This window comes from Seriola lalandi, unplaced genomic scaffold, assembly GCF_002814215.2.
Source record: "Seriola lalandi dorsalis isolate HSWRI2012SDOR001 ecotype SW California unplaced genomic scaffold, Sedor1 jcf7180002054240, whole genome shotgun sequence".
In the NCBI taxonomy this organism is placed as follows: domain Eukaryota; kingdom Metazoa; phylum Chordata; class Actinopteri; order Carangiformes; family Carangidae; genus Seriola; species Seriola lalandi.
This window is the reverse complement of record NW_019524793.1, coordinates 92981-102980: the sequence shown is the minus strand read 5'-3', so window position 1 is coordinate 102980 and position 10000 is coordinate 92981. Positions and strand designations below refer to the sequence as shown.

The 10000-nt window shown below is 37.2% G+C and overlaps 1 protein-coding gene and 1 long non-coding RNA gene across 2 annotated transcripts; both read right to left on the bottom strand.

The window, feature by feature from the left end:
- Window positions 1–879: 879 nt before the first annotated feature.
- Window positions 880–3982, bottom strand: LOC147819205 (myosin-8-like). Its single transcript, XM_087173476.1, has 6 exons — window positions 3851–3982; window positions 3637–3762; window positions 3135–3489; window positions 2960–3051; window positions 2733–2864; window positions 880–992 (listed from the first exon to the last, which is right to left on the bottom strand). The coding sequence occupies exons 1-3, from the start codon at window positions 3965–3967 to the stop codon at window positions 3313–3315; spliced, it is 420 nt and encodes a 139-aa protein (XP_087029602.1). The 5' UTR covers window positions 3968–3982; the 3' UTR covers window positions 880–992; window positions 2733–2864; window positions 2960–3051; window positions 3135–3312.
- A 277-nt stretch (window positions 3983–4259) lies between these two features.
- On the bottom strand, window positions 4260–4802 carry LOC111653719 (uncharacterized). Its single transcript, XR_002760694.2, has 2 exons — window positions 4663–4802; window positions 4260–4451 (listed from the first exon to the last, which is right to left on the bottom strand). It is a non-coding gene; the product is annotated as an uncharacterized LOC111653719 (long non-coding RNA).
- Between the last annotated feature and the right edge of the window lie 5198 nt (window positions 4803–10000).

Here is a 10000-nt window from a genome sequence, read left to right as displayed (position 1 = left end):
CTCCTAGTAGACACTTTAATCAGGAGAATTTTTATCATTAATTGAAGCAGCTCTAAACAAACCTCATGAACAACTGTGTCATGAGTGAGACATGAGACAATATTTGACTGTAGTTATTTTCTTTACTGTTTAAGCATATCATTTTAGCATGCCAAAGCAATCAGTCATTCCTTAACGACATACTGACAGCTGTATTTAAAAAGAACACCATGGCTTCAGTCTGTCATATGATATTATCTTTGTCATTCGAAACAAAGGAAATTGTCTTTACATCAATTGCCTTGGTGGCCACTCCCATGCAGTTGTCTACAAGCACAACAAAGCCCGAGTCAACTCCTAAAATATCTTGGCACACAAATGCACAACCAGTTAGTGTGCATTGTCCACATAAATAGAATCTGCCCCAGGGTCCAACAACACATGTGCATCTGTGAGAGTTTGGTGCCACAAAGGCGAGACCACCTTTGAATGCTGTTAATTAATACTTCCTGGCAGTAACATCATCTAACCTTTTATATTTAGTATATAGTTAGATCCATGTCCTTCAAATTGTGATGTTCTATGGGTCACCTTAGTTGTGCCAGATAAATAAACAATAAATTCCATACATGATACACTCTTAAAAAGACTGCATTTAGTTGGAGATTAATAAATCAAAAGTTGTACTTGTTCACATATTGCTTTGCATTACAGGCACAAATTTCAATAGCTTGTGTTTTGTTTGAATGAACAACCCTTGAAAAACATTTTTAACTTTAATTTTTTCATAGAAATCCTTTATTATGGTAAGAACCCTTGAACCTGGGCCTAATATAATTCCAGTTAGTTATTAACTGTGTTGCCTTGATGCACTGGATTTTTGGAAGAAAAGAAAAACAGTATCATCAAAACATCTTTATTACATTTGTACATATCACAGCAGGTTGTTCATATTTTATGAACTCTGTTTAACGTTGTCCAGCAGATGTAGTCTCTTACTCAGCATTCTCAGACTGAAAAACAAGAAACGAGAAAGAAAATTATTTACACTGTATGTCAATGATAGTTTTCAGATGACAACACTTGAGTTACTGCTGCTGGCTGATGTGACCTTTATTGTGAGCCTTGGTTCATTTCAAATACGCCAGAGTCAGCGCTGTGTTTATGAATGGGCTGTGTTGGCAATCTGTATTGGTAATAAATTTAGAGTGCTATTAGGATTCCCATTAAGTTATACTGACTGTCACCTCTCTGAACACTCAAAGAACTGGGCACACTAGCCCATGGGAGAGTAGCCTACTTGAATTCCTGCGATGGTTTTGAGCTTATATTAAGCCAATTGTCATTCCCTAACAGTGAGTGCCTACTGTTACAAGTGTCATTGACTCACTGTTAAGTCCTAACATAATCTCAGACAGCAGTTTGTCAGTGGTTTCAGTTTTACAGCCTCTCAAGTGATTTGTGTTAGTTTAATTTACAGCCTGTTTCATACTGGCCTATTCTTACCTTAAGAGTAAAGTAGCATACTGCTACTGCTGCAGTGGCATATTAAATCGGCCATTTAAAAAAAAAGAAAATGTACACCTGATGCCCAGAGCACACAATCTGGATACTTTGTAGTCCACTTTAACATTTACTTGTATGTAGCTACTATAATTATTTTTAAAGAGTTCTGATATTACCCATCAGGCATGCAGCTGGCCACCTATGTCGTTGGACATTGATTTTTGGTTGAATAATCTCGATAACAGTTGGCCATCATTTCATTTCTAATTGAAGTTAAACGCTGTTCCACGCGTACTCCAACTTTTGTTGTTATTGTTGTTGTTGTTGTTGTTGTTGTTGTTGTTGTTTGAGACTACAATCAAGTCCGGTGCCAGCTGGGAAAATTCAAACAGAAAATTATTCTTTGTGGTCATTAATAGTGAGAACTCGGTCTCAATTTCAGATAAAATCCACTTTAGCTTTATTGCAGAAACATTGTGTAACGGAATTCTGTTATGTTAGCTTATGCTTGAATTTTTTGAAAGAAGGTATTCGTCTTTGTAGGCCATTACTGGTGGATAAAAAAGCTTGGACTGAGCAGGGTGAGCCAAGTGATTGTTATCTGCCTTAACACCAGAACTTTTATGGAAAAAAACATGACAATCGTTTTAGATAGCTACACCTCAGCTAACATTAGGTAAGTAGCGCTCACGTGTAGGTGATAAATGAGCAAGCCTGCGTTTTTCAGTGGCACCAGTTTCAGTGTCAAAAGCTAGATTACATTTGACATAGGCCTATTTGAAGTTCACAGTTACATTGCCATATGAAATTGGTCATACTGGCAGTCTCTTATATTGTTATAAATTCTAACAATATTATTATTATCTTATTATTATTATTATTACTATTATTATTGTTTCCTTAGAACTGGACATGCAGATCAAGGGCGTCTACTCAGTTCAAACACTAAAATCACTAGCTGCACAATACAAATGGACACATACAAAATATAGTCTTTGACATGTTGGATAACAATTAGTGCTGAGGAGAGATTAGCAGGGAAGTGTAGGCCTACAGCAAGTTTAAACTTTTTTTGTGTTTGAAAATATGAATGTTACACTAACTCCTCATGCAAGCTGCCTTGGATATGCCATTCTAGCAAATTGCAATTTGCTGAAAGTCAGTTTTCATTAAGATTTTCAAATGCCAATAGTGAATCATATCATTATTATTCTAATGTATTGTTATCCAACAGAATGAAAAGATACCTTTCCAACATCACGGCTCCTGGCTCTCATCTGGTTGACCTGGGATTCAGCGATGTCAGTGCGCTCCTGAGCTTCCTCTAGCTCATGCTGGACTTTCCTGACCCTGGACGTGTGAGTGTTGGCCTGCTCTTCCTGTGAAGTGTTTGGTGTTATACTGACTTAGTTAGAGGAAAATGAATGGTGACATTATGATTACAACTGATCCGTCACTAATGTAGTTGACCTACTCCTCAGCCTGCCTCTTGTAAGCCTTGACTTTGAGCTGCAGCTTGTCCACCAGATCCTGGAGTCTGGTAACATTCTTCTTGTCCTCCTCAGTCTGTGCAGATCAAGTATTGTTATTGAAGGACAGTAGAAAATTAAAGAGAAATTAAGGTGGATTTTAGTTAGATAACACGTTACCTTGTAGGTCAGTTCCTTGACTCTCCTCTCATATTTGCGGACTCCTTTCACAGCATCACTTCCACGTCTCTGCTCAGCTTCAACTTCAGCCTCCAGGTCACGCACCTGTGAAATAGAACATGGGGTAATGATCAATACTCTCAATAATCTCAACTGTGACACGACATACATATACAGTTCATACCCTGGACTCCAGTTTCTGGAGCTGCTTCTTGCCACCCTTCATGGCGAGGTTCTCAGCCTCATCCAGACGATGCTGCAGGTCCTTGACTGTGACCTCCAGGTTCTTCTTCATCCTCTCCAGGTGAGCACTGGTGTCCTGCTCCTTCTTCAGCTCCTCAGCCATCATGGCAGCCTGAAATGATAAAATATTTCCTAATTCCAAATTAATTTTACAGTCGATATCTAATAAATTATACACATGGAGGTCTGCAGCATATTTAAATGTTAACAACAGAATAAAAAATGAAACAAAATACGAGAGTTGTAGATGTAAACTCACATCAGTGATGGCCTTTTTGGCCTTGTCCTCAGCATTTCTTGCTTCCTGAACAGTATCATCCACTTCACTCTGAACTTGCACAAGGTCAGCCTCCAGCTTCTTCTTGGTGTTCAGAAGACTGGTGTTCTGAATGTTTAAGACAAGTCATGTTTAATATAATGTATATAATGTATTTTTAAGAACACTAGTTTATTCTGAATGAATGGAAAGAAACCTGAGAGTGAAGCAGTCCGACACGCTCACTAGCATCAACCGACTCCTGCTCAGCCACTTTGCGTCCTCTCTCTGTCTGCTCCAGAGCGGCTCTCAGTTCCTCAATCTCAGCAATCATCAGGCCATTTCTGCGCTCCACCATGACAACCTGCTCTTTCATGTCTTCCTGTCCTCTGACAGAATCATCAAGGTGCAGTTGGGCATCCTGATAAGGATGAAAAAGGAAGGGAGTTAGCTGTCTTTCTTCTTCAGCATTTTTTTCAGTCACCTTGAACTGTCCCTGGACAATCCTGAATAGTCCTGCAGTGAAGAACAATGTGTTTGTATTTAATTATACAAAAATAATATTGAATGGTAAAATATTGAGTAAAAACGCATTTATTTGTTAAAAAGTGGAAATGATTCATGTACTTGGCCTCCTCCAGCTCCTCAGTGCGCTGGATAGCATCAGTCTCATATTTGGTTCTCCACTGAGCCACCTCACTGTTGGCCTTGGACATTTCTCGCTGCAGCTCAGCCTTGGCCTCCTGCTCCTCCTCAAACTGCTCTCTGAGCAGGTCACAGTCATGGCGGGCTGACTGAACAGCATGGGCCAGGGCATTCTTGGCAAAACAGAATAAAATAAATAAAATGCAAAAAACAAAACGATTAACAGTCCACAAAGAGTGCCATGAGTATCATGATTAATTAAACAAGAAAGTATAAAAGTTTAAATCTCATTGCAAGGCATTATTTTAGATAAAGATATGGTGCATTGGTGTTAATCAGGATGACAAAAACTAAAGCCTGCAAATTAAACAAATTTTCACTTACCTTTCCTCCATCTGTCTCAACCATGGCTTTGCCAGCCTCTTTCTTGATGAGTTTACATTTGCAGTTACTCAGGATCAGTCACAAAGTAGGCAGTTTTGGCATCAAATAGAGTGTTCTGAGCCTCAATTCTCCAATATTGCTCCGTCTACGCATCTGTGCTCATGATCGCACTTTAGTGGAGACTGAAAATACATTTCAAATCAGTTCACATATTAAAATAATTTGCTCACTTATGACTCACTCAAGTGTTTTAAGCAGGTGTTTTGTCAGAAGATGTCTGTAGTAAACGATTTACCTCACTAGATCCCAAATGAAAATGACTGTGTAAACCCAAGATGCTACAAAAGAGAATCTGGCTATTGTCAGTCTAATTAAAAAAAAACAACAAAACGTAAAATTAGTTCATTTATTTAATGGTAAAATGTATTTATAATTATTAATTACCCCAGCAAGAACGTAATTAATTGAAATCTAGAAACCGCAATGGATACAATTACCATTAAATACTTGACTAAACTCACCTATATCAGATGCCTGTCAGTTCGTGCAGTGTCTAGAGCTGCTTCTTTTATATACTCAAGTGTCTTACTCAGTTTGGTCAAGTACAGGGTGCTTGTCACCTTGTTGCTTGATAGTGATATGTTCATCACTTATACAATGATAAGCATGATTCTTTTTGTATCTATATAATATTTCTAGAGTCCAATAGTAAAAATGTAACCTTTTGGATTTAATATGCTGGAAAAAATGCAGTCCAAAATTTAGAGAGATGATTTTATAGGCAGTCCAGCATGATAAATATGAAAGTAATTACAATACCTTTTTTTGTTACATAAATGCTTGTGAATCAACTATAAAGGTTTTGAATGCACATTTATTTTACAGTTGCTTGAAAATGAAAATATTATCATATTAGTAACGTATTTCCTAATGTTTAGTTGTAAATGCTGGACCTTTAATTGACTCATTTACTCAACAATAAATAGCAAGAGTACACAGCATGGTTTGTGAAGCATTTGTTCCCATAAATACAGCAATTTATTTAAATATCAGATTTGAGTTGACACTCCCTATGATAGGCAGTTGTGTCCATTTAATTTTGATATCACAGCCAGTACTGAGTCTAAATGTTGGAGAAGCGTCAGAATGTCACTGGTGTATAGTTGCAGGATGCACATGTCCCAGATATCTGATACAAATCACGTTGCTGCCCTTTCCATTAATGTTAGAGGAGTGCCATATGCCTCTTGGGAATGTAATATAAGGAGAGTTGCCAATTTTAATAAAACCAAAAATAACAACCAGACCAACATTTAAGGTTCAGGTGCTTTGTTTTTTTATCTATTCACTTAATTTTTTGCCATGCAGAATGTTAAAATGGCAGATTTTAAGGGCAGAGGATGATATGGTGACTCATGATCAAAGCAAATGTTAAAGTTTGGGATCATTGCCAGAATCCCCTTTGATGACAGTTGTTGACAGAAGTGGCTTATTATTTACCATCTTACCAACAGATCACAAGGTATTACTTTGGTCAAAAATAAAAACAGCTAAGTAAGGGAGTAGTGATTCCTGTTTGGCAGAGAGAGAGAGGCATATATTTATCAGACAGATATGTTGGCAACAGCAAAATGGTGTATTTATTTTAGAAATGTATTCCTAATCAAAATGAAAATTTTGTATTATAATAATATAGTGTTTTGTCTTGTTGACTTAATTTGTGTAATTCTCTAATGAAAATAAGCATGTTTATTAGATTTATTCTGTACAAAACTTTCAGGGCTCAGGTACAATTTCCAGAAATGTAGTTCCCAGGGTAACTTCTTGTTCCCCTCTACTTCTTGCTGACTGACTGAGTGATGGTACTTCCACCTCTAGTCAGTGGAGTGCTTTCCGAGCTGCTCTGGTTTCCCAGCTGCTCATTACATGTATCATTATTACTAAAGACTAAAGGATGCAGATGAATAATTAAGACACACTGATCAAAGAGATCAGGAGAGAGGGAGGGAAAGAGAAAAGTCATTGGTAACGAGGCTTCGCACTAACTGCTATGACCACTTCTACATCTCAAACCAAGGGAGATAGACATAAAGACCTGCCTCTAATGAAAGTCTGTTACGTTCTGGAATTTGAGTAAACAAAGGCTAAACTCCATCTGGATCCCAGACAGAGGCTGTTAGCTCTGAGCATGTTCTATTTGGGCTGTCTGAGTGATCATAAGCAAATATACCTGAAATCACTGCTCAGTCTTACTCTTTCCTTTATGTGTTTGGTGATTTTGTCAGACAACGTCGCAGTTATCAAATCAGGATTTGACAATAGGTTGTCCAGCCACATACTAGGGTATGACCTAGTCATGTTTCTTTATTTTCGCAGGTTTTTGTCATTTAACTTTTTACCTTAAAAATAAATCTGTCTAATTTATCTATGGATTAAAAAGTACTTGGAAGAAGGGAACTCTAGCTGGTATCTATTTTCCCACATAAAGTGTCTTAGGAAGGTGTTGGGCCACAATGTGCCATCAGAACAGCTTCATTGTGCCTTGACATTGATTCTAAAAGCTACTGAAAATCTACTGGAGGGATGGAACACCATTTTTCCAAAAGATATTTCCTCATCTGGTGTTTTGATGATCATGGTGTAGAGCTCTGTCTAGCATGTCAGTCCAAAATCTCCCTCTTTATGACTGCCGTTCAATTGGCCTGAGATCTGGTGACTGTTAAAGCCATAGCCTATGATTCACATTATTTTCCATACATTCAGTGACCCCCTTGTGCCCTATAGATGGGGCATTGTCATCCTGGAAGGAACCACTCACATCAGGCTAGAAATCTTTCATAATAGGATAAATGTGAACACTCAGAACAACTTTGTATTAATTTGCAGGAGAGCAAACTGCAAATGCCACACACAACAGAGCTACTGGATCCCCTGACTGAAGGGGTCAAGCGTTCAGGCCTGTACCGTTCTCTTGTTGTATGCAACATATGTACTTGACTTGTCGATTATATGGTAAAAGTATGACTATATCACTTTTTTCCACATCTCTTGATCAGTTCCTATGGATTTTGCACCATTGAACTCTCTTGGAATTAGGGGTTTTAAGCTGCAACCCCACTATAATATCCCTCTATATGTAAATGTCAACAGACTGTTCCTACTGACACAGTCTGATCACATCCTGCATTGACATTCTCAGTCATGTTTGCCATTGACCACAATTTCTGACCCTATTTTTGGATGACTTTCCTGTAGATCTAAATGCATATGTCTCTTTAGTCAATGTTCCTATTGAAACACTAGCCAGCTGAGCAGTCTTTGTGACCTAAGCTCCTGTCACCTGTGCCCCAACAATGAATCCCTTTAAAAATCACGTACATCTTTTCCTTGTGCCATCTTGATACAAAATCTGCTGGGTTAACTCTGCATTTTTATACATGCCACAGAGCATGATTGGATTTAATTGCTTGATTGTACAATGCAGTGCACCTGCTTGGAGGCCTCTACATTCTTATGTCTCTCCACTCATTTATTCAGATTTTTCTTTTAATTTTTCACCTGTCTGTATATGGCTGTGCCTGTGCAATGTGCTGGGAGAAAGTATCAGATTTTAAAATTGGCATGTGTAAATCATCTGATGACTGCGAAAACAGTATTTTCCAAGACAGTAAGGTGATATAGTCCGATCAAAAGTAGAAAGGCATTTGTAAGTCTGGGCTCATGTGTCAGTATACATCCACATCAGAGATTTCTAGTCTCCAATAGTACCACCAGTAAGAATTATGTCTCCCTCATTGTATAGTTTAGTGAGTAATGCTTGATTTCTTTGTGAACCTGCTGTCAACCTTCTCCATTGCAGATTATATTATGTGTGTAGCCACTGACTTAGCATGTGTTACGTCTGACAGGAAATTCTTGAAATAAATTTTGTGGAATGCAATTGGTTCAGAACTAGTATATATAGCTGTATATGCAGTCTCTGTAATTCTTTAAATACAGTGTTCTTAGTTATCTTTGTTCTTATTTTATAAGTTGTTTGGCTTAAAGGTATGTAATAGTATGCTTAGTAGGTGTTCAATAGTTCTGTTGTTTCAAAGATTATTTTCTGAAATCGGCAGTAACTTTTCAGAGTTGTGTTATTATTATTAGTATTTTAATTAATTTTCCGGTTTTCTTAAACACTTACTGTTGATTGGTTAACTATTTTCTGGGTCACAACCCATAGTATGTAAAACTAGATTTTGTTAGGTTACCTGTCTTAGCTCTTGATACCAGTACTTACAGAAACTGCTGGCATGAGGATTACTGTGCAGATGAGCATGTGGTGTTATTCAGGCATGTTAGTGGGTGAATACACTCAAACTGTGTAATAAAGGGAAGTCAATGTCATGTTGATGTTTGCTTTCAGTTGATTTATCTATGTACTTATACAGAATGTTATGTTTTTGTAAGTCAAAGTCTCACGGTGATGTTCAATAAGTTGACCTGTTCTCAAAATGAATTGACAATAGAAGAAGAAAAAACTAGAAGTTGGGTCATGGAAGAAACTACACACTGTTGTACTTGATATCTTGTTTTGCTTTTTGGTAAACTTAAATGCGTAACATTTAACTAATATGCCATGCCAATTTATGGCAATTTATGATTAAACCATACAATTAAACCTACCATATAAGGTTACATACTGAGTTACATGGATGAAATGAAACAAACTCTACGGTATATGTTAGGTCTGGTATTTCTTCTATACTGCAAGAGACATTGTTGACTCATTACATCAAAATCAGATATATTAATCACTCCCCAGCTTAGATTTGAATTGGACCACAATAAATCTGAACTGTGTATGAAGTGTAATGCTGAGGTGGGGAGATTCATTCATTGTGTTTGGATAGACTGGGTCTAATTGTTAACATTAAACTGAATAAGGACACTGCGTATCAATTGTTTGGGCTGCCGGACACACATCTTAAAAGTATACCTTTCAAAAGACTTCTATATATCCTTGCTTTCTGTATAAGAAACAATATATTGCTGAAATGGACAGACTGCAAACCTCTGACAATAGCTGAGTTGCATAAGATTTTTTTTGATAAAATACCTATGGAATATTTGACATAGGTGTATGATTAAGGTATTATATCTTTTTTTTTCCAACAATATGTAGTCTTTTTCCAAAACATTATAATTGATCTTTTAGCATGTAGGACACACATATCTATCATTATTTGTTCACTCTGGCGTACTTCTTCTTTTGGGTATAGCCCTAAAATAAAATAAAAAACCCATGATTCATTGGAATGTCTTTTTAGATATATTTTCTATTACCTTTTTGGAC